Source organism: Balaenoptera borealis (assembly GCF_965194805.1).
Source record: "Balaenoptera borealis genome assembly, chromosome: 12".
Taxonomy (NCBI): domain Eukaryota; kingdom Metazoa; phylum Chordata; class Mammalia; order Artiodactyla; family Balaenopteridae; genus Balaenoptera; species Balaenoptera borealis.
This window is the reverse complement of record NC_138869.1, coordinates 16,958,516-16,983,849: the sequence shown is the minus strand read 5'-3', so window position 1 is coordinate 16,983,849 and position 25,334 is coordinate 16,958,516. Positions and strand designations below refer to the sequence as shown.

Genomic DNA, 25,334 nt, shown 5'->3' with positions numbered 1-25,334 from the left:
AAGATGACATGTTTTACTTTTATTAAAGAATGAAGACTCCTTTGCACAGGGAAGTATTTCTACTTATGATTCAGAATATGGAAGTATTAAAAAAAAAAGATAAATTCAACTATGTATGACAGCACACCAAAAACAAAGTTAAAAGACAAAAAAAATGACAAACTAAAGGAAATGTTTGGAACTCATTAATCATAGACAAAAGGATAAGCTTCCTAATGTGTAAAGAACTCCTAGCAATCAATGAAGGGCGAAGACTATGAAGACAATTCCAACTAAAGGAAATATGAATTGCTCTTAAACACAAAATGCCACACAGCTCACTCACATTCAGAGAAATTCAAATTAAACCTCCAACAAGATACTGTATTTTACTTATCAGATCAGCAAAAATTAACCTGGATACCCTAAAGCCTTGGTGAAACACTGACAATCAGGACAGAGATAGGAACAACCTCCTTAGTGAGGTACTTTGAAAACACCTGTCAACATTACAAGTGCAGTTGCCCTGACATCCGATAATCCCACTTCTCAAAATCTGCCCTATATATTCACCTGTATGAAAGGTCATTTGTACACAGCACTTAGTGCAGGTCTGTTATCCAGAGGGGACTGGTTATATAAATTATAGTGCATCCATACAGAGAATACTGTGCAGCTTTCCAAAGAAGGAAGCAGTGCTCCAAAAACGAATACAGAAGAATCTCCTACACTCTTGAGAGAGAAGACGGTGCAGGACAGTATGGATCCTTTCAGGTAAGAAAAAGGAAAGAAGTTAGAATATTTATCTGTATTTTCATGAAGAAACTTGGGAAGAAGACTGAGAAGCTAACCTGTGAACTCCTGTTTGGGGCCTCCCCCTTCTGAGTTAGTTCAGTTCCTCGCTGTTCTGTACGAGAAGCAGGAGGAACCATGGCTTATAAATTTAGCAGAGACCAGACGGATACGCTTCAGTCACTTTCTTAATATGTTCCCACATTTGATTTCTTTCTTTTTTTTTTTTTTAACAAATTTATTTATTTGTTTTTATTCTGGCTGCACTGGGTCTTCGTTGCTGCAAGTGGGCTTTCTCTAGTTGCAGCGAGCGGGGGCTACTCTACGTTGTGGTGCGCGGGCTTCTCATTGCGGTGGCTTCTCTTATTGCAGAGCACGGACTCTAGGCGTACAGGCTTCAGTAGTTGTGGCACGTGGGCTCAGTAGTTGTGGCTCGCGGGCTCTAGAGCGCAGGCTCAGTAGTTGTGGCTCACGGGCTTAGTTGCTCCGCGGCATGTGGGATCTTCCCGGACCAGGGCTCAAACCCGTGTCCCCTGCGTTGGCAGGCGGATTCTTAACCACTGCGCCACCAGGGAAGCCCACCCACATTTGATTTCTTTTTATACTTCATACTCTTTTTCTGATTAACATAGAAGGGCTTTATAAATGAACAAGTAGATAGATAGTCTGGGCAAGCAGGGAGTGTACTTAGAAACATTCACATTGTACTCCAAGTAGGTGAAACAACACTTTCCTCTCTTTCAGGGAATCCCACTTCAGTAAACCCAGTGAAGAGAGAACGGCACTGTGATAAGAAAGGAAATAAGTAAACATGAGTTTCAAAGATCAAATCACTGAATGAGGAAGGTTTCCAGATAGAAGTGGGTTTGGAAGAGTGCTTCCTGATAATACTGGCCTAACTCCTTAATCATTAGGGACATCTCCAATGTTCCCTTGTCAGGATGGAAGATAACAGAAGCGTAAATAATTTTGTCATTTGGATTTTTTAGTTTTCAATGGCAAATGTTAAGAGAGGTGTGCACACAGTTTCAAGGTTAACTGAATACATGTCAGGAAGACTACACTCCACTCCTAGACCCTTTAAGTATCTTCTCTGGTGGAAAAGTGGGTGGCAACCCAATTACTGCGAGTTGGCTTAAGAATCAACTAAGCATCTCCCAGTTCTGGCCCCGTGAACCACTTCTCAGACACAAAGATGCACAAGCCAGATGTAAATAAACTCTGCAGAGAGGGCTGACCCGAGCCCCAGATCTGCCTGAAGCCAAGTGCTGTGACGCAAGTTAGTGTCCGGCTACGGGTGCAATAGGACGACCCACTGAGACGGCACCAGGGCCCGTGGAGTTCCCACTGGTGTCATCTGCCATCCCTTCCCTCTGCTCCACTCCACGTTTTGATGCCAGCAGGATGGCTCTAAGTGGTCTCTCTAAAGTAGAACAGAGATTGTAGGGCACCTGGAGTCCAAAATAAATCAGCTAGCAATTTTTCTTGGCCTAGTGATCTAGATCCAAATTTCAGAACCTAAGAAACTCTACCCGAAGTTTAAGCAAGGGAACCCCTTGAACGATCTGAAAAATACACGGGATGAGGCATTTCTATCTCTGAAAACCTTTTATGTCTCTCTCATTCCTTAGCACCTTCTGTTTAGTTCTTGGCAACTCTGAATGTGAAGATAACTGAGGGCTCATGTTTGAGAGTCCAGAATTACTGGAGAAATAAGACAACAGGGCAAGGTCAAAAGATCTGGTTCCAAACAAAAATGTGCTTCCTTGGCCTTTGCACACGTGTCCTTCCTTGCTGTTGTTGAGCCAGTGACAACCCAGCTGCAAAGGCCTAATTCTGAATTCAATGTGAACACGTGGAGGTGCTTTAACCACAGAATAGGAGGAGTTTAATCAGTAATTCACACAAAAATTACATGTACAAAGTTTTATCTGCCTAACCCAAGTTCAGGTTTAAGATGGCAAGGACCTGCAAAGAGAACGCAGAACTAGTCGTCCAGAGCACTTAAGTCAGGAATTAACTCCAATCACTCTCACTCTATGCTTAGAGCTGTGCAAAGAGTTAACTTACGATTTACAAGCGGTTAAGAGTTTTTAACAAAAATCTTGGTATGGAAGAACTATTATATAAATCAAAATACTACCTCCTGAAAACTTACCCAGTGACTGAAATACACAGCTGTCTAAATACCGAGAGGCTGTGGAGGCACGCCCTGGTGCGGTTACCCCACCAAAGAACCACGTCTCGGCACCACCCAGTGCCAGACTCACCGCCAGGCGCTAAATGACTCCACACGCTCCAAAACCGCCCCACGGAGCCGCGTACCGGCAGCGCTATCCTCCACATACTGATTTCAGCAGTTACACTGAAAATGACTAGGACGGCAAAACCTTCCACTGTCCCACTGCTAAAATAAGCAAGAGTGAAAGTATATTTAAAGTGCCTGTATCAAGTCTGAAAATACGAGTACTGCACAGCTATACAAAAGCTACTGTAAACTTATGGCAGTATCAATATTCTGAAACCTTCAAAAATTTTAGTGTCAAAGCTTGGGAAACTTTAAGCAGTCTAATTAAACTTTCTCATCAGAATCTTCTTAGAAACACTAATTAAGCCACAGTATCTCATGACACAGACTGGTGAGCTGAAACACAAACTAACGAGACCAAGGAGCCTACAGAAAGCCAGTCATGAGCCTGCTGCCCATCAACCACCCACCCTGCACAAAGCTCTCTCTGGAAACTGGATGACTTCTACTGCAACACCACTAAGAGTGGAGGTACAGTGACTAGTGTATGAGACCCTCTTATGAATAATATATGCTAATCACATCAGATTAGGATCCTATGCTCATCTACATCAAAATTAAAAACTTCACTACTCTACATGACAAAGAGTAAAGGATGATTAGCACAGGATTTTTCAGGTTACTATGAAAATTGTCTTTCCATATTTTTAAAAGATAAATCTCAAAAAGCCAACTGATTCTAAATTTAGAAACTGGTACATTTTTTCCTTTAGGTAGAAATCATAAATATTAGGTATTTTATACTCATAACTGATACATCTCACAAATGAGTACAAACAAGCTTCATCAGTATTTTTTCTAAGAGAAAGAATGATCTAGCCAAAAGGATATACACAGGAATTAATGCCCCAACAGGCAATACTTTTAAAGAGCACCTAGTCTCAAGCCAATTTTTGTGAAGTCAATAGTGTTGTACAAGAGCAAAAAAAATCTTCCTTTCACAAGTCCAGAAGGAGCAAAACGTACTTCACTACTGTGTACTCTCCCAAACGCTTTTTCTGAGGTGAAGCATTTATGACGCAAGAGCCAAGCATCTCATCTGACCACAGTCTAATAAGAGACTCCTGCAGAACTTAAAACCACGAGTTATTAATTAATACATAACTTACAGGCATAATAGCTGGAATACCTCACAGTATTGTAACATTTTACTACTTTTGCAAACTGCTTTTACATAAACAGCTGCCTATGAAATTTTTAGAAGCTCCAGCACAATCAAACGCGGCTACAGTATTGTCCAGAAGGAGTCTGGGGAAGGAGATCATGAGAGTTGCTTGTGTCTCTTTCTTAAACAGGAAAAAAGCAACCTGTCTTTGTTGTTTTGAAGAGGCATAAAAAAGAAGTTTCTCACCTTCTGGTATTTCTGCCACCATTTATATGAACACTGGTCTTCCCGGGAGACAGGTTTCGAAGGAACTATCTGGCACTTATTGAGGGATTCTAACTGAACTGCAGACATGGTTGAAGGCAACACACACTCAGGAAGAATTTGCACTTTAGCTTGCTGGATTCTGAAATAAAGAGAACCAGGCATGTTGTTCATTTTTTAGATAATCTTAACTCCAACTATTAAGTTTCTAAACATTATGGGTAATTTTAAATACTAAGATTTTCAAAGTTTTCTTTTTTAAACATACTCATCATATGCTATTATCATACAAGAAATTTTCAAAAAATACTGTATTTCATAAATCATACCAAAGTTAAAACCAAAGGTAGCCTAAGATTTTTTTATCTCACTGTGGAATGGAAAGGGAGATTTTTACATTTCAGATAGTCTATAAATGAAACAAAGTTAAAAAAATCAATATACAACCAACCCCTATGCATATCTTGATAACTTCTAAATTAATTCCTCAGACATCATTAGACACACCCCGCCCCTCCCCTTGCCCCGTCTCTTTACGTTGCCCGACTCTTACATCTATCCCTTCTCATAAATCACCGAACCTGAGGAGTAGGTAGAGAAAGGAAGAGAAATCAAGAACCCATTTACATGGATAAGATTAGATAAGACTAAAGAATTACACACAGCCTTATTTCTATGTGCATTCCTTTTCTCATTCCTAAGCATTTACCCTGAATATGCAAAGAATCAAAATATCCATCATATTATCTTTTTTTTACTTTAAAAATTATTTCAACTTTCATGCCAATAAAGTCATCATTCTAGAATGCTACTTGAGAATATCATAATTGCAAGCATCTCATCATGAATTAATGCCAAGAGGAAGGTTGTACCTCTGAACCACAGTCTTATGAGCCATTTAATTTCCTAGCATACCTTTTCAAATGCAGAAGGTATCAACACATCCAAACGCTGGAACAAAACACTGTCAGACTGATGAAGTCAAATATATTACAAAATAATTAGAAAAATATTACAAGTCTCTGCTTCACTATTAATCATGCTTAGGAATTCTAAAGTGGTCTTTCATTGTAACCACTGTCTCAACCCACAAAAACTTATGACACTTTGATGTCTGAATTGCCTCACAGGGTTAAGCACTGGTCTCTGTTCCTTTTGTGAAGCCCGCCCAGGGTCTGCTGCACACGGCTGCTTCTTCTCCCAGCAGATGAGTTTTGGTTGTAACATAAACTAGTTTTGTTTCTTCCTGACCTGTTTATGGCAGTTGTTTTGTGATTACAGTTGCATAATTTACATAAATATTTTTTTGAAGTGGAAGTTTTCTTTTAAATTTTATTTTATTCAAGTATAGTTGATTTACAATGTTGTGTTAATTTCTGATGTACCGCAAAGTGATTCAGTTATATACACATACATACAGACGCACACACACACACATATATGTGTGTGTGTGTGCGTCTATGTGTATATTCTTTTTCATATTCTTTTCCATTATGGTTATAACAGGATATTGAATATAGTTCCCTGGCTATACAGTAGAATCTTGTTGTTTGATAGTTTATATAAATATTATAGCAACTGATAAAATATAAGTACAAAATTAAAACTGCTTCAATGAATATTAGGTTGAGCCAAAAAAATGCTTTCAAATTAGGTTCAGACAATTCTAATGGTAAGAAAAAAAGTGCACAAATCTGCAAGGCTTCTGTGCTCAGACAGCCTTGTGAGTATCTTCAGAACCTCTCTTTGAAGAAAAACTACAGGTATAAACTGCAGATAGATGATGCACAATGAAAGCTGTTAATGCAAGAAAGACTAGTGCCATCTCTAATCCGCAGACCCAATTCGAAGAAAGTATCCTGTCTTTCCATCAAACGTAAAATGAATGAAGGGACATTTATATATTTTAAGTTAAAATAAAATGTTTAAGATATGTATGTGTAAATTTTTATGACTTCTATTTTTAATTAACCCTTTTCACTAAAAATTATTCATCTCAATTATGACAGGTAAGAGAGCTTCTTTTGTAATTCCAAATAGAGTATTAATCTCCTTTTCCTCTCTACATGTAAGAAATACTCAGGAACTCCTGAAGAGTCCTACAGTGATTCAACGATACACTTCTATTTTTTTTTTATTAATTTTTCAAATAAATTTCCATGTGCTCAGAAGATGCCACAGAAATAAAGACTCACTCTGGAAAAGTAGCAGTATACTTTTACATATGAAGAGTCATTTATGTAGAAGACAAATGACTATTACCTGGTACTGCATTACTAAAGAAAAGGAAACTGGCCTGAGGTGCAAACGTGCGATGGAGGAATTCAGGCTTAGTGGGAAGAGCACTGGTTTGGAATCAGGGACCTAGAACCAACCAGCTGGTGCCTACTAGTTGTATGACCTTAGGCAAATTACTTACCTCTCTAGCACTTCGTTTCCTTATTTGAAAAAAGAGGAGCTTGCACTAGATTATCTCCATAGTTCCTTCTGTGTCACCATTTCCAGTGAAGGTAGTGACAGGACCAGAGGGCAGTGGAGACAGAGGATTCTCACTCCGTGGAGGTCTTTTAAATTAAGACAGACTCACTTTTGTGAGAGGCTGTGGCAGTGGGTCTCAGGGATACTATAGAGAATGGGCCCTTTCCCAGTCCTGTCTGGCCCTATCAGTTTCACGCTCATCTCTACTAGAGTCAAAGGTATATCCCTTGACTTGCTTTCACAGTTAAGGGTCTATTGCCATCTTGTGTTCAAACTAGTTGTCCACAATCACAAGTCACTGATGTCGACAGTCTCAGAAGTATACTTTTCCCCAAGTCAATTTGCCATTATGGTTTCTGGAATACAGTATTCACAAATACTCAAAATTTTATAAGCATGAGGATAGTAAGTACTTTAAAAATGGAACTGTTAGTAAAATCCACAGCAACAAAACAGCTTGCTAACTGTCTCAATGCAGAGCCCTCAGGGGGACACTCTTTCATTCATTCACGTAACACTGATGGTCCTAAATGCAGAACACATAGAAGTCTCAGCCACTGTCCTGAGCAGCTCGCCTCGAGGGAGACACACACAACCCTATAATGACAGTACACTGTGTTCAGCGCTGGGAGGGTTTGCGCAGCGAATGCTCTGGGTGGGGGTCACCAGGAGGGTAGCACTAACCCCCCCGAGGGCTCTGGCACCCTATCCCTCATTCTTCTATGCTCTCTCAAGCTCCAAAGGGCGGCTGACCCCTCAATATTTTCATAGTTCAATAATATTTATGAACGTCCACTATGTGAACAACGCAGACAAAAAGTTATTGCCCACAGGCAGCTCGTATTCTTTTTTAAATCTTTAAAGATCCCTCTGAGTGTCCATGCGTTCGGAAGACGTTACCTGTGCAACACAGAGACCTGACAAGACTTTCAACCGTGGCTACAGATAAGAGACCAATTCACTAGGGCTGGGGGGACCCAAGAATCTGTTTCTAAGACTTCACTGGTGATTCACTGGTGATTTTTAGGTACCATAGTTAAGAACCACTCCTGTAAAAGGAAACACGCAGTGTTGAGGACAATATGCTGTGTGGTTTTTTTTGGAGGTTTGCTTGTTTGTTTGTTTTAAGAGTAAAGGTGAACTGCATTTTGTAAAATGAGGTATTCCTTAAATTTGTGAAAAAACCCTAACCATGAGAGCCACGCCAGAATAGTGACTGCTGAAACAGAACACTCAGAGAATTTCTAAACTGTACAAGGAACAGAGATGACAAGTGCTTCCTGGTCACTTACTAAGTATGCGATCCGTTACGGGTGAGAGCACACTCACGGTGGAGAAGGGCACTCAGTGTAAACGCTCCTCCACAGTCCAGAAGGAGGTGGCAGGCTGACTGCCACGGCTCCCCAAGCACAGGGATGCCACACGCAGCTCACCAGGCTCTGACCTCCCACGCTTTTCAATCTGAAGAGAGGTCTTCAACCCCAAAGAAGCCCTGCCCTACATGACACTGCCTGTAGGGTTTACATTACCGTTCCCAAACCTAGAGGGACGTTAAGAATCACCTGGAAATCATCAGAAAAGATGCTGTGGCCTCACTCCCAGACTGATGGCTCTCTAGGGATGCGAGGGGAGGTTGGAACTCAAGCATCTATAGTTTTAAAAACTTCCCAGGGCATCTGATGCACAGCAAAGTTGGAAACCCCTAGGCTATACTTTCAAAGGGAAAAGAACAACTAGTTAAAAGTCACAAAATGTGAAGGGTCAGCAAAACAGAAAAAATATAAGAAAACCATTTCATTTTATGATGTTCAAGGACCTTTAAGACACATCGTGTTTCTTACCCGTCTGACTGTGTCCTGAGCTCAAGGACTTTGAATCTTTGTCTTCCGATTGCTTTCACTTTCACAATCTCAATTCCAAAATCCTGTTCTTCTCGATAGGCGTATATCTCTGCTGTTGTTCCAAACTGTGCTTCCCTTTCCTGTACGTTACTTCCAAGGTAAATTTTAAAAAGGAAACAGTTTTGAACATTTAGTTTTCAGATATGCAAAGTTGACAAAAGCAATACACATGGGAAAACAATTTATAGCAATCGGCTCTCATTGCAAAGCTATTTAATTTTATTTATTTTAGAATCACACAGGGAATTGAGATATATAAAGGGGCTTCAGGAAGTACAATTAGAGCCCATTAGGAAAAGAACAGATTGCTAGTCATTGAAAATGACCTAGGACTGATAGGACTTTAAACTCTCGCTTCCCAAACCAAACATTCTTTTTATTCAGCAGACCATCCTTTCTGCTGCTTATCGGCAGCACTGTACTGGGGGGCCGGGGCGGGAGGGGGACCTTCCTGTATGGATATCCTGCCTCTACCACTGATTTCCTCTAGTTGTCATGGGATACTTCAAATTCAGCTTCAATTTAGCGCGGGTCTGTAAAAGGACTGTTTAGGAATTTTGAGACGGTGAAATAACTAGTTGCTCTTTTGTAAAAGTAATCCTTTACATTACAATGTAAAGTCCTCTTTTTCTTTAAATAAAGATAGTTCTTGAAAATAAGATTCGAGAAATGTTTTTCGTTAAATATTAATGATACGAAACCTTTCAAATACCAGAAAGTTCAAATGTGTGTGAAAGGTAAAGCCTGATTTAGATGGTAATGATCATACCGAAATACTCCAACTTGCACTTTCACACTTTTTATCCGAATGTTTTACTTCCCAACCTCATCCCATCTCCTGTGCATGCAGAACAGTAGTCAGTTTTGGCTTTAAAACCACCTCTCCTGGGACTGCACGAGAGACTGTTAAGTCAATTAGCTCTAAGATTTTACCTGTATGCAAGCACTGCAAAGGTTCTATCCTTCTGAATTAAATTCCGCACCATACTGACTTCTTGGGGACTGAAAAGCTGAAGAGGTAAGGTCTGCCCGGGTATCAGGATCATCATCACCTGGGGCAGAACTGGAATCACTGGGCAGCTGTCGTCATCGTGCAAAGTCCTGCCATGAAATTCCTCCATATCAGAGCCCAGATACTACAGAGGAACACACACGGGGTCAGTGTCGTTACAGATATGGAACAAAAACACAAGTTCAACAGACTGAACAGCATATCCGCATAAGGAAACATACACAGAGGGTACAAATATTTAAATAATAAACTTGCTGTATCAGCTCCCACATGAAAATCTATTTTTGACTCCTAGAAGTAGAATTTCTAATTTCTTGTGAAGAATCTCTCACATACATAAAAATTCAAGAGCATTTTTTAAGTTCAAAATATTGGGTTGGCCAAAAGGTTCATTCGTTGTTTTCCGTAAGACGGCTCTAGTAGCGCTTAGTTGTCTTCAACTTCACTCAAAACAATCTTGTTAGACTGTATCGTGACAGCTGTCATATCAGCGTGCATTTTTAAAAAAAACTGATCAAAATTGGTGAATTTTTGTCTAGTCATTTAAATATTGAAGATGGAAGAAAAAAGGCAACATTTTCGTCACAGTATGCTTTATTATTTTTAAGAAAGGTAAAAATGCAACTGAAACGCAAAAAAAAAGATTTGTGCCGTGTAGGGAGAAGATGCTGTGACTGATTGAACGTGTCATAAGTGGTCTGCGGAGTTTCGTGCTGGAGATTTCTCGCTGGACGATGCTCCACGGTCGGGTAGACCAGTTGAAGTTGACAGCGATCAAATCGACAGTAACTGAGAATAATCAACATTATACCACGTGGGAGATAGCCGACATTATCAAAATATCCAAATTAAGCGCTGAAAACCATTTGTACCAGCTTGGTTATGTGAATCATTTTGATGTTTGGTTTCCACATAAGTTAAGTGAAAAAAACCTTCTTGACCATATTTCTGCATGTGATTTTCTACTGAAACATAATGAAAATGTTCCGTTTTTAAAACAAATTGTGACGGGCGATGAAAAGTGGATACTGTACAAAAATGCAGATGGAAGAGATCGTGAGGCAAGCGAAACGAACCACCCCTACAACACCAAAGGCCGGTTTCATCCAAAGAAGGTGATATTGTGTATATGGTGGGATTGGAAGGGAGCCCTCTATTATGAGCTCTTTCTGGAAAACCAAACGATTCATTCCAACAAGTACTGCTCCCAGTTAGACCAACTGAAAGCAGCACTCGATGAAAAGCGTCCGGAATTAGTCAACAGAAAATGCATAATCTTCCATCAGGATAACGCAGACCGCATGTTTCTTTGATGACCAGGCAAAAACTGTTACAGCCTGGCTGGGAAGTTCTGACTCATCTGCTATATTCACCAGACACTGCACCTTCGAATTTCCATTTATTTTGGCCTTTACAAAATTCTCTTAATGGAAAAATATTTTCAATTCCCTGGAAGACTGTAAAAGGCACTTGGAACAGTTCTTTGCTCAAAAAGATAAAAAGTTTTGGGAAGATGGAATTATGAAGTTGCCTAAAAAATGGCAGAAGGTAGTGGAACAAAAGGGTGAATACGCTGTTCAATAAAGTTCTTGGTGAAAATGAAAAATGTCCTTTACTTTCACTTAAAAAACGAAGGCACTTTTTGGCCAACCTGATATTTGATTTTGACTAAGCTAGACATCTCTATGTCCAAAGAGCATAAATGACAAGTATAAAATGCTAGAATGTTAATCAACACCCTGGGACCCAGCAGTACAGAGAATAAGAAGTACTTTAGTAGCCCCACTACTAGCAAAGACGTAAGAAGAGCACCAATTGTTCAAAGAATTACAGCTAGTAACAGACATGGTATCAAACCGCTTAAAAATTACAGCTGAAGACTGTTTATCTACTGTCAAGAGCCCACGTCCTCATCCACAACTTCTGGTGTGAGGTAATTTCCAGTAATGCTAAAAGCAGTCATTCGCTTTCAAGAACTTCCATCTACAGTTAAATGTACGTATTTATCATACTAGATCTGTTACAAAATTACATACTGTATGTGATGTCGGAAGACTAGTGTCAAAATTTATGATGTTTGGTTTCTTGGGTTCTTTGCTATCCTGGTCTTCAACTTCCATTTCAATTTCATCTTCTTCCTCATCCTCTGCTGTAAAAGTACAATATTATAAGGAAAACAAAACAAAACAAAACAGATGCATGAACATGTAAAAGCTATGTTCCCTTTCAAATACATAATTCCTTCATGAGGATTCTGGGCCCATGAAAAGAGAGGTTCTTGTAAACACCACACACACTTGGGAATCTGGACAGTACTGTGAAGAGGCAGCTGGAGGGCTGGGGTCTAGGCTGGGCTCTTCCACCAACTACTTTTTTAAAAATCAATATTTAATTTTAGAATAGTTTAAGACTTACAGAAAAGTTGCAAAGATAATAGAGAGTTCCTGTATACCTCACATCCATTTCCTGATAGCTAATGTCTTGTATTAGTGCGGTATATCTGTCATAACTAAGGAATCAGCATTGGCACATTACTGTTAACTAAACACATTTTATTTGGATTTCCTTAGCTTTTATCTAATATCCTTTTTCTGTTCCAGGACCCCATCCAGAACACCACATTACATTCAGTTGTCATGTCTCCTTAGCTTCCTCTGGGCTGGGATGGTCTCTCAGAGTTTCCTTGTTTCTGATGGCTTTGACAGTTTTGAGGACTACTAGCCAGGCATTTTTGTAGAATGTCCCTCAATTAGGATTTGTGTTTTGGGGAGGAAGCCTAGGGAGGTGAAGAGCCATTTTCATCAAGTCCTATCAAGGGTGCACACTACTGATGTCACTTATAACTACTGAAGCTGACCTTGATCACCTGGATGAGGTAGTGTTAGTCAGATTTCTCGACTGGAAAGCTACTTTCCCCCTCCTTTCCCCATTGTACTCTTTGTAAGCAAATCACTAGGGACAACTCACATCTAAGGAGCAGGGATTATGTTCCACCTCCTTGAAGGGGGACTACCTGCATAAATGATTGGAAATTCTTCTGCAGAGGAGGTTTACCTCTTCTCCCTTGCTAGGAACTAATTTTGACACCTCAGACAATTCATCCCACCTGATTAAACCTTAGTTCCCTCATTTGAAAAATGACAGGCATGAACAAGAACAATCTCTAAAGTTCTTTCAAACGTTTAAGGAGCTTCTGGAGAAGACAGGAGGGAAGGAAGGAAAGAAGGAAGGAGAGAGGGAGGGAGAGAAGGAAGGAAGGAGGGGAGAAGGAAAAGAAGGAAGGAAAGAAAGAAGGAATAAAGCAAGCAAGCCCCCAAATAAACTTCTAAATGGATAAAATGTCTTTACAAAATAGTTATTTTCCTTTGTGCATATCATTATTTAAATCAAACCACCTCCAGCTAGGTCCCTGACAAGAAAATATAAATGTTTTTCAACATGTCAACTGCCTTGGACTCTCTATTAATTCTTATAAATTCCTTAGATATAAGGCTTTGTCAAAGAGAACATAATTATTTCAATTTAAATTCAAATGTTCAGTGGTTTAACGCTTCATACAAAATTTTCCTAAGCACAAAGAAATTTCATTAAGAGACCGAGAGATAACAAAGAAAAATCTAAACCAATGAAATATTCTGAATCTACTTCCTTGCATTCACAATTCTGACACCATGGTTTTCACTAAGCATTTTGACACTCTATTGCTCTATTACACAGAGTTTAAAAGGTCAAATTTTAGTTTAAAGGCTAGAATTCATAATTTTAAAATTTACATGTTAACTGTTCCAACTTCGTCTCTAAATGATCTCCTTACACAAAGTAGTCTTTCTCATAGATAGGGCAGAAACCCACTTCCCCCACTTGGCTGTGTATCTATTAGTGTTTTGTTTGGTTGGGACAGATTCTTCGAATCTTAAATATTAAGCTAGCTCCTTAGCATTTAAAGTGGATTACTCTTCAAAACAATTCATTCTACATGGATGTATGGACAATCCAATGTTTCTACAAATAAAACTCATGTATGCTTTGCAAAAGCAGGATTATCGTACTGACAATCTCTCTGAGCCCTTTCGCACCCGATTTTTTTTTTGACAAAACACACTGAGTGTTCAGAGCTTCCAGGGTGAAGTGTGATGACTCATCTCATGCAGGAGCACCCTGTGGATGCCAACAGAACATCAGCATCTTCCCTGACACGCTGGCTTTGGCACAGACAGAGCGGGGCTGATGTCTCTGAAAAAACAGCTCAGGTCTTCAGTCAAGTTCAATTCGGCTAGGTTGCTTCCACATCGATCACTGAGTCTGATCCTGATGTATTTCTCTGGAAAAGGTCCCTCGTATATGGAGGGCATGCCTTCAGTCTCTTCCTGTTCCAACCCACGCCACTCCCAGTGGGCAAATTAGTCCTCCAAGCACAGCTTCTCTTAGGTCTGAAACCCACAACTGTTTCTTTGCAACCCACGGAAGAAACCCCCAGTCTCACTGGCAAGAGATGCAAGATTCCCAACACTCCGACCCAAGCTTCCAGGCCTTATCTTCTGCATGCCTATCCTAAGTTATATGCTTTTGGATGTCTCCAGTACACCCCACAGGGCTTTCCCCCAATCCATTTCGGCCCTGAACAATCCCTCCCTCTGATGGAGGGTAAGAGCATTTGCTTAACTGGCGTAAATCAACGGTCTTCTGCTAGTTATATTTTCAGGAGGCTCATACAGATGATAAACCCCCTCAAGTATCAGACTGTATATCATACCTTACTTCCTGACACACAGTGAAGGGACTCAGCTAATAGTCTCAGTTTGGCTGATACACCTCTTGGAGAGCATCTCCTGTCTAGAGCCTTCCACGACAAAACTGTACAATTATTCCAGGTTTTTTTCCTACCCAGTATTCCAACGTTAAGTCCAAAGTATAAATTTTCACAAAACATAAAAGAGAGAGAAAACTGAGTTTAACCTCACAGTCCTAAGTATCTCTAATTAAGCTTGTTCTACCATGTGTTTGAACTATGTGCCTAAGAACAGACCAAATACTGTCTTGGCCGTGAAGTGGTTGAGAGACACCAGCTATGCAGACAGACTCGGACAGGAGTCCTGGCCCTGCAACTGTGTGACCTTGGGCAAGTCACACACTAATCTGCCAATCCACTTCTCACCCACCAAATCAGGATTAGAAAAGAAATGTGGGGAGGATTAAACGGAGAAACGCATGCAAAGCGCTTATGGCAAGGCCCGTGACGTGGCAAACAGTTAATACATGGTAGCTGTCACCCTTATCAAAGGGAAGAAGTCGAGGAAAAGTCTGGGCTGCTGAGCTCTATCCCAGTCCCCCGCTCCTCCCCCGACCCAGTTTCAGACCATTTCCTGGGAGCCAAGTTCTGAACACACGGAGGATGGAGAGCATGGGGTCCCTGCCTTTTGGGGGAGACCCCCCTCCCCGGCCTCCAAACCCTCGTCCCCAGCCCGGGGGACCGAGCCGCTGGGAGAAGCGCCGCTACTGGGTCCCTGGCCGGCGGCCCGATGCGCGGCCGCTTCCGGCGCGGCCCCGCCGGCTCCATAGCACCCGCCCGCCTCCCCGGCCCCGCCGTGCCGCTCACGGCTCGGGCCTCGCCCCCTCCCGCCGCCAGGGACCGGCCCCGGACGGTTACCGGGCAGAAGCGGCAAGTGATTGCCCATGTTGTTCGCAGCGTCCTGCGGATCTCCCTCGCCGGCCATGTCTGTTTACCCGCAGAGGAGCTTGGGACAGGGCGGCGGCCGAGCCGCCGGGGGAGGGTCCGCGCCGCGCCGCCGCCGTCGCGCCCCGGGCCACAGCGCCCTCTGGCGGCGCCCGCGGGGCGGACCGCGCGCTGGCCCGCCCGGAAAGGCGCAGCGGGCGGGAGGGCCGTCGCCACAGGGGCTGAGCGCTGTGTCCGAGGCCCTGGGTGACTTGGTGCCCGCCTCGCTGGGTGCAGAGCCCTCGCCTGTTCCCGTCCCTGGCACGACATTTTACACGTGGAGAAACAGGCTCAGATTCTTTAGTCTCCACCTCCCTCTTAACGAGGGGGCCGGGGAGCAAATAGAAACCCAATTTTACAGCATTAGCTCCAATTTTTAAAATAAAAACCGTACACATGGAGACTGGGCCAATGCATCAATTATTACAAGGGCGGTTGGGTTATAGCTGATTTTCTTTTCAACAGTCTTAAGTAGTTTACATATATAATTAACATGTATTGGTCAGAAACAAATACTAGAAATGATGATAACACAGAATACAAAAAGGCCTATGATTGGCAAGTGAGAGTGTCAGAATATAAAACAGCTTACTCATTATTACTTTAACAAAAATGAGTCATTATATGGCCAAAAAAAAAAAAAATACTGCAGAATGCAAAAAGATACATAATTCTGTTGACTGGTAAGGTTCCTGTTTTGGAGGATGGACAAAAGTTTCCTTAGTATCTTTTCAATGTCATCTTTTCAGCGAAGGAGGAAACTGAAAAATCCTTAAGTGCAATAAAACACCTAAACATGGTGGGGAGGAGAAGGGTGAGAGGAAGAAGCAGCATTGCTCTGAAGAAAACAATAATGAATGCGATATTGTAAAATATGTTTGTTCCAAAAGTTTGCTCACTGAAAAGTTAAAAGCCGAAAGAAAACCTCGGGAGAGAGGCTGATGAATCCATGCAGAGTCACTCTGCCTTCTGTCCCCGAACACACTCTCGGGCCTTGGTCGAGTCATTTATGGCCTCAGTTTACCCATTTGCAAAATGAGAATGGGTCAAACAGCATCTCACATTTGTTCTAATTAACAAGGGCTGCAGTATTAATGATAGCATTGCCTTTTATGGTTATATATAACAGTTACAGATTATAGGTTAATAACAATTACATAGCATACATTATTGTGATGGGTTAGTAGAATTAAGATGGTCACTCTAGACAGGTGAAGGATGAGAGAAAGGAGAATACAGGAGAGAGAGAGAACAATGAGAGAAAGGTTGGGCTCTGTGTGTGTGTGTGTGTGTGTGTGTGTGTGTGTGTGTGTGTGTGTGTGTGTGTGAAGGGTGATAGCAAGTACACATATATATATACATTAGCAGTGTTACTATGGTTTATAGAATTGCAAAGAACTGTGCTTACCTGCAGCATAAGTTTCTTTACATTGCAAACATCTGGCCCCTAAACAAGGAAGCTCTGACCTTCCCGGGTCCTCCCCAGAGGTGGTACCAGCACTGTGCCCTGCACACCGGGTCAACCAAGAACCCTGTGGGCAAGAAAGGACAGCTGTGAGCCTGGTGGGGTCAGCAGATGTGGCTGGAAAAGCACTCGCTCCTCTTTCTTCCTTTGTGCTCAGCCCCAGGGTCACTGATGCTACCATCTGTGTACCTTTCACTCCCCATTCGCCTCCTTTTCCTCGCCTCCATTCACATTCCCCATCTGCTCCCGCCTTCATTTCATTACCCTCCCCCCCTCGCTGGAGTGTGCCCAGTCATCCATAGCTTTGTCTTTCAAGAGGGGTAACAACAAATGATCACTGAACAAAAGCATCTCAGCAAGCAGGTTTCTTGAATTAAGCCCTGGTTATTAAAACCAGAAAGGAAAACATGATCATTCACCATTTATTTTTAATTGGGTAACTTTATCTTGAAGTAAGGCATCACACTGAGTGGCTTACATTGCTTCTTGTTTGTATGAAATCTATTCATTGATAAGGAGCTCTGCAAACCAGTGGGAAAGGAAACTTATAAATTCATAGATCTTTGTCTTATAGTTCGAGAATTAACTTTAATAGGATATAATTAAGGCTAATATTAGATGAGAGAAAATGCGAATCAAAAAAGCCCCACTGCACTTTTAATTTCTGGCTTCTACACTACGTTAGCAGCAAGGGATACACATACTGGGAAGAGACATTTTGGGCTCCCTTCTGGCTTTTGTATTATCTGCAAATATATTTTTAATGTGTTAAAGAAAACTACCGCCTTGGTCTAAGCAGCCAATGATCTCTTGCCTGGATTACTGCACTAGCTTCAGTGATGGTTTTCTGGCTTCCACCCTTGGTGCCCACAGCTCATTCTCAACAAAGGAGCCAGAGTCAGACCACGTGACCACCCCGCTCACAGCCCCTCCTTCACCCCCCCCCCCCACCTCACTGTAAGCCACTTCCTCCCAGTGGCCCCCACATCCTGCTCTGACCTCCCTTCACTACCGTCCAGGCTCTCCCACTGCTCTGGCCCCTGTGTTACACAACCAGACAGGGGCCGCTCCCACCTCCGGGCCTTTGCACCGGCTATTCCCTTTGCCTGGAATGTTCTGCCCCCGTGTGGGCATGTGATTTGCTGCCTTACGTCTTCCAGGTCTTTGATGAAATGTCCCCCCTTAGGGAGTCTTTCCCAGATTACCCAATATCTAACTGCAACCCCACCCCAGTCTCATCACCCTCTATCCTCCTTCTCTGTTTTATTTTCGTTCAGGGCACTGCATCACCTTCTAAAGTACTGTGAAGCTTACTTTTTAAAAATATCCTCCCCACTCCAAGCATGTAAACTCAGTGGGGGGAGTCAGATATCTATGCCCCTTGTGTCTGCTCCTGTGTCCCAAGGGCCTGTCACTTAATAAGTGCTCAAAAAAATGTTTATAGAATGGAGGAATGAATGAATTGCACAGTTATGGGAGACATTGCTGATTGACCCGACACCAATTCCTCTCTTCTTCCTGGCTAAGAACCCTCATTTTGTTTGGGGCAATGGTGTGCCCAGCCCCACAGAGTCACATTTGCTCTAAGCCCGTCATAGCCCACTCCCCTTCCCTGTGATCTTTTGCAGCTTGTGGCAGCCAGGAGATACAGTTCTGGTTGATGTAACACAGAGAAGAAAGTCAGCTTGGCAACCATGGAGAAGAGTGAAAAGGGAAAGTTTTTCCTTCATGATTAAAGGAAGAGATATCATTCCTACTCACTCCTGCAGGGATGAAGATTAAGCTCCATATTGGTTTGCCCAATAAAACCAGCCAAGCTAGTCCAAACAGCCAAAAAGAGTTTTTAAAGGAAATCATGAACTTCAGAAAAATCAAAGCTAGGTTTACTTGTAGTTATATTTATCATTTTTAAATGAAGGGATTAATTCATTAATTTTGGAACTGTGTAAATCTTCTGACTCCTTACCTTTGTGTGCAAAAGCACATTTAAGTGACAGCTTTACCTCGTCCCCAGAGCCCTTTCCCAGTCTTCCAGGGTGACAGTTCTGTCTACCACTCTTAAGACAGAGGTCAAAAACTGGTGACCCCCAAGCGAGAATTCGAAGGAAGTGTTTGGTCTTTGTGGTATTTTGAGTTTTTGAATGAATTGACAACATTGACAAATTGAAGGGTACACATACAAATATTGATTTCCTTTTAAAACCGGGAACATTTGGCAACTGTAGTTTAGATTCATGTGTGGGGACAATTGCCTTGAGCCAACCGGCAGCTGCCCTTTTAGATGGGGTGGCCCTGCCTGGATCCGTTCGGCACTGTGTTTGCCACCTGTTGTATGGGCACGTGTAGGGAGAGTGACACCAACCCTAACTGGTCCACGGCAGCCGTGGTGTGTGTCTAGTGGACCAGAGCACCCACTGCCCCATTCCCCTCTCCAAAGTGTGCCAGTTTGGACAATGAATTATATGCCCCTGAGGAGCCTGGAGCACTGTGCCGGGTCTATGCAGTCTTCAACAACCACTGTGGAGGATTCGCAGTCATGTTTCGCATTCCCTGACAAGAAAGGGTTGGAGTCAGGGATCTTCAATTCTTTGTAGCTCTGCGACATTTTCATGAAGTAGTGCTGTTACTAACTTAAGAAAAAAATCTTTGGAATTAAAATCCTGTTAATTCTCATGTTCCTAATTTCCAGAAACCATAACTAGTTTCCAAAACTTGCCCAAGTGGAGAGATCTTTTTAATTTGCGGTGGGGGGGGGGGGTGGGCGGGCAACCTGAATATCAGGAAAAGTAATACTCTAACCGGCAATGCATCTCTTCTTTACTTCTCACCTTCAAGCGCTGGGTCTGGAAGCCATTGTCACGGGATGTGCATTTTGGCATCTATTATCCTGTAAATCCCAGAGTTAAAAGGGAATGAAAGATGGATCTTGGCTGTTTATGCAGACCTAGAGGGGAGAGAGCAGGCATAGAACCAGATGTATAAGGATATTTCATGGCCCCTTCAAAATGCTGACAATTTTATTAACTACTCACTTTCGTATTTCAGTAATATGGTGAATAATTTGGGATTCGAAAAAATACCTTTATATACATCTTTGACTGCTACAGTAATATTTTCAGATACACCAGAGCCTATTCAAGTCCAAGCAGGTTGGATTATTTGCAAAAATGATTATTTGTGATGATACTTAATGCTGCAATTTACTGAGACTTCCTGCCGTCCCATCCATCTCTGACCTGACAGGTAAAAGAGGGAAGACCGTGCAAGATGGTAAAGTGTTGGGCAATTTATGGTTTTAAACTTGTATACTGTTTTCATGACTCATCCAGGAGCTTTTCCTGACGCCACGTGCTGTTTCCACCGCAGTTAAAGGCGTCCAGAGTATCACAGGGAGATGAACGCAAAGCAAGGAGCGCAGAGTCCTGGGTTCTAGTCACTACCTTCTTTCCAGCTGTGGTCTTGGCTGGGTCATTTCAATGTCTCCCCCGCTGGCCTTTTATTCTTGGCCTTGCGTGTAAGGGTTTACAATGGCCAGGACGTGTGAAGTTTTGCAATTAGAACAAAATCTCAGTGGCTTAACACAAGTTTTTCTTTTTTTTTTTTCCTCCCAAATCAGGTCTGTTCTGGGTTTGGTGATTCTCTGAGATGGATCCCCAGTCTAATCTGCTTCTTCAGCCTTGTGCCACCTCTTTATAGGTATATACGTCTATAATCCCTGATTGCCATGGTACAGAAAAAGGCCTGAAGAATTGAGCACTGCCTCTTAAATGCTCCTGCCTGCGGGTGACACCTGTCCCCTCCACGCATACGGCACTGGCTGAAGTGAATCCAAGCCTGACTTCAAAATACCCTGTACTTTGGTTGCACCAGTAACATCTGCCACAGGGTGGAACCAACTCAGAGCTTTTCCTGTGTGTCTGTGGGTGTGTGTACGCATACATGAATGTCCATATGTGTACAAACATATATACACATATACACACATATATTCAGATATATACCCATATATGTTTCAGAATACTTTGCCCAGATAAAATTTACACGGATGCATAAATAAATAAATAAACAAATGAAAGTGGAACGCTTGAGGTTGATGCTTTTCGTCTCATCACCCTTCTACACTTAAGGGGCACCATGGTTCGACAATCCATGGACAGTTCTCAAATGCTGTGATGTGACCCAAGGCCAGGAACTGAGTAACTTCATAAGCTACTAGCTCAAAAATAAGACACCAGCACGATGACCAGTACAGATGTAATGAGAATAAACTATCTCATAACATCTGCACTATATGAGAAAGTCAAGCAACTCATGAGGGAGATGAGAAGAGAGAAAGGAAAAACCGATCAAATTAGGGTCTGAATAAATATGATTCCAATAGCGTGAAGAGGATTTGGGTCCCCAAATTCTAGTAAATACATTCTTAGCTGCCACTGACTTTACCATTGGTATCAAGAAAAGGCAGAAAAACTCAGATCCTTGGTGTTAATTGGGAAAGGTATGTCATGTGAAGTTATTAATGGATGCATGAGAAATGTGGCTTTCAATGAAAGAAAAATAGAAAGATGGATAAAACAGTCTAATAATGTGTTCGGTAGAGAAACTAACTGGAAGACCAAGTAGACAGAAAAAGGCTTAGATGATTTGTAAGCCAGCTCCAGAGCTGAGAACAGAACCTGGATGTGGTCAGAGATGAAAATCATTCTAAGACTCCAGACTCTGAGTTACTTGGCTCTTCTTCAACTCAGATTAATAAGCACGTTCACTGTTTGTGTGCTGTGTGCGAGGTGATGTTACAGGAACCAGGGAAACTGACAGCGTGAGAAAACACACAGGAGTGCCTGTCCTCGGGGAGCTTACATCCTACTGGGAAAATGAGGATAATGAGTTAGTTAGAGAAAAAAGATGACTGAAATGTAGTCTCTGCCCTTGGCTGGGTTGTAGTGTGAAGGTGAGGGGCAGGGGAAGCAGCATATAAACAACCTAACAAAGAACCCAGTGCAGCGGCCACATTATATGTTGCTTTTTTTTCTCAAAAGAAACTGTATGTAAACCATGACGGTTGCTGGAAGGAGGGGACGCATTTCTATAAGGAGTGCAGGGACCTTCTAAGAGGAGGAGGGTCCTCACCACTCATATTAAACCACTGGACTCGGCATTGACACAGGGCTAGTTAGCGTGGCAGTGGCAGCACGAAGAAGCTTCTCCTTCAATTGTCCACATTTCAGTGATAACATCAGACCGCTGCATGTGGCTATAGCAACGAGCAGTCGGTAGGCCTTAGAGTGTAAGCATGTTAGATCGGCAAGCACTGAAGGGGTGTATCACTCGCTCAATTTCCTTCATAAAAATTACTTACAGACTTAACATTAGCCATCTGAGAGCTTAATCAAAACTAAGGACCCAAGAAGAGGGATCTTAGTATGTAAAAGGGTTCACCTTTAGTCTTTACATCTAGAAATTTATCCCATGGAAATAATTCACAGAGCAGACAAAAATTTACACACAAAGATGTTTGCATCAGCATTATTTAAAACACGCAAGGTGGAAACCAAGTCAATGTCCAGTATTTTCTGAGTCATTTGATCTCTTCCTTACAAATTGTTTCTCTGCTTGAATGAGTCACACCGTCAGTTTCTTTTTGTTACTGAAAATCCTGACTGATATATATGGAACGAAATGGACAAACAAAATAATACACAACCAAAATAATGAAATATTCTGACATACTGGTTGCCTCTGGATACTGGGATTCCTCCCTCCCCCCACTGGCTTCTAAAACCTTTCTATTTTTCCAAGATGTCATGATTACAATAATTTATGTGTAAACATAACTGTAAGTACTGTCATAATTTAAAAAAAATTAAAAGGTGTATTTTTTTTCCCAAAGGGATCACAAAAGTAGTTGAAATAAGACACACATAAGTGAGAGCACAAGCCACAATGTGACAAGCGCTATCTAGAGGAACTTCCTGCCGTGGGAGAGTAGTGTATAAAGAATTACTTTACTAGATGGAGTCATACACTGGCTTCGAGGTTCATTGCTATCCAAACAGAAACATATAAAATCCACCTGAGTGGACCAAGTGCTGGGCCCAGAACCATGCTCTCAAGATGGCCCTTGTTTTATTATCAGTTTCCTGTGTGCTTGGGCCTCCTGGCAGCCTGACAGAGCACTTCCTCTAAGTTAGAAGACTTAGTTCTGGTTCTGTTACTTGCAGACCAGCAAAAACACGTTAAATGGTTGCTCTGATCCAAAACTGATACGCATGCTATCCTTTCATTGAATTTACAGCAGTCTTGAGAGGCAGGTGCTATCATCCCTATTTTTTGTGATCACAAGTCCCCTTCTCCCTATGAAGTGGGCGGTTCAGGCTGAATGATTTTCTAGGTCCCAATCAGCTTTCATTTTCTATGACTTGGTGAACTCAGATCTTAGCTCACAGTGTGTACCTTAACCTTTACCCTATCCACTTGGTCTTTGCCTCTCCACTGCCTGGATCTACCTCCAGATTTGTCCTTTTACTATAGATTTGGAGCACTGTTCTTGCTTCTTTGGACACCCCTCAGCTTCCCCCAAGACAGATGGCATGGAGAAGCAAGTCCGTGGGGCGGGAAGAGGAAGAACGCACGCAGGTTTCTCTAGAGTAGAGTTCTCAGCTGTGGCCGTGAGTCCACTGCAGGCTGCAGGGGTTTTCCTGGATGGACGGTAAACGTATCCCAGGATGAAAGCCTTTTCTTTGCAGACAGTAGACACAAGCGCATAGATTTTCATTTTGATGCACAAGTAGGACTATTTATTAATAAAGTTTAAAAACAAGGGTAACTGAAACTTGGTTTTCATAAACTAAACTTGGGGTATTATTAGACTTTGCTAAAGACTTTAATTTTCTATTCTATCAAGAAGTCTGGAAACCACCCAATGCCTTGGCAGTACGGCAAGTATGGCAGTATGAGAACGTGGAAGCATGAGGTGAAGGGGTTCCCAGGACTTTCTGGAAGGGCTCTGTATTACATGGACTGCATCTGTGCTGTCTCAGTCGGTCTTGGTCCTGGACTGTTGCTCTCATTGTTTCATGAATTAATGTAATTGAGAGATTATTTTGGGATTTGCCCTTGTTGATCATTATGTTGGTTGACTGAAGCATTTTCAGAGATGTGATTGTTACTGTGTTCACTCCATCACCTAGCCATCGTGGAGTTCTTTTGTTCTAGAAAGCCGGAACACGTAGGATGGACAGAGGTAGGGCTTTTGCACTGCTGTAATGAGTCAAGATCTAAGAAGTCAGAAAGCCACTGATTTATAGTCCAGCTTGATGTCTTTTGTGCTTTATCACATGGCTACGGTACTCTCCGCAGGAGTCTCTCTGTGTTGGCTAAGATGCTTGGGCAGTCACCATACTCCAATCAAGCAAAGTGACTGTTCTGCTTTAAATATATGTCCGGCCTGTCCCTGGAAAAGCAGAGCATCCTGGGATTAGCCAGGCCCTCAGCACAAGCTCTCACTGTGCCAGGCTTGGGCTTAAAAGACCAGAGTGGTGAAGCTCTTATTATTCTGAAACAGTCAAGTGTAAACCTTGCTGATGATGGTTTGGCTCAATGCCTTGGGCAGAGATGTAATCGATGAATATGAAAAGCCATAACCCTTTTCCTGCAAAAGTATTTCCTACCTCACTCAGCTCAAGTGTCCCTTCATCCAAAAGTCTTTCCTGATCTCTCCAAGCAACTATGGCATTTGCCACTTTGTTATGAAATTTTATTTTTATCTGTCCCATTGTCTGCGAGTGTCTGCCGAGGACAGAGAACATGCCTCACTCATCTCTGCATGCTCCGTGAATAGCCCAGTGCTGGGATGGGGTTGATAAACAACTGTTGGACCAAATTCAGCTTGAAAAAGAACATGACAGACAGAAGAGTCCAGCCTCTGTCTATCCAGTCACAGTATGTGCTGTTAGAGGGATGGCTCACAGACAGAACCCAGCGCCACTTGCAGCAGCATGGATGGACCTAGAGATTATTATACTAAGTGAAGTCAAGTCAGACAGAGAAAGACAAATACTGTATGATAGCACTTATATGTAGAATCTAAAGAAAATGAATCAAATGAACTAACTGACAAAGCAGAAATAGACCCACAGACATAGAAAACAAACTTATGATTACCAAAGGGGAAAGGGGGGAGGAATAAATTAGGAGTCTGGGATTAACAAATACACACTACTGTATATAAAATAGATAACCAACAAGGACCTACTGTATAGCACAGGGAACTCTACTCAATATGCTGTAATGACCTATAAGGGAAAAGAATCTGAAA

The 25,334-nt window shown here is 42.1% G+C and overlaps 2 protein-coding genes across 9 annotated transcripts in view; one reads left to right on the top strand and one right to left on the bottom strand.

Annotated features, from left to right (window-relative positions):
* The window catches only part of TRNT1 (tRNA nucleotidyl transferase 1), a 49,735-nt gene extending 28,010 nt beyond the window's left edge, over positions 1-21,725 (top strand). The window contains exon 9 of the mRNA XM_082345385.1: positions 20,634-21,725. The gene's annotated coding sequence lies outside the window, so the exon portion shown is untranslated. The remainder of the gene's footprint in view (positions 1-20,633) is intronic.
* Positions 1-25,334, bottom strand: part of CRBN (cereblon) — a 101,792-nt gene that overhangs the window by 11,729 nt on the left and 64,729 nt on the right. For 3 of the 8 annotated variants that reach the window (XM_082345370.1, XM_082345369.1, XM_082345372.1), the window contains exons 1-5: positions 16,961-17,288; positions 11,876-11,988; positions 9,761-9,963; positions 8,768-8,917; positions 4,431-4,590 (exon numbers count right to left, since the gene is read on the bottom strand). In XM_082345370.1, coding sequence (XP_082201496.1) covers positions 4,431-4,590; positions 8,768-8,917; positions 9,761-9,963; positions 11,876-11,988; positions 16,961-17,273 — 939 coding nt within the window. In that variant the 5' untranslated portion in view covers positions 17,274-17,288. Of the gene's footprint in view, positions 1-4,430; positions 4,591-8,767; positions 8,918-9,760; positions 9,964-11,875; positions 11,989-15,486; positions 15,630-16,960; positions 17,289-19,845; positions 19,914-25,334 lie in introns of those variants that run through there. The other 5 variants (XM_082345373.1, XM_082345376.1, XM_082345371.1 and 2 more) reach the window with 5 other exon arrangements.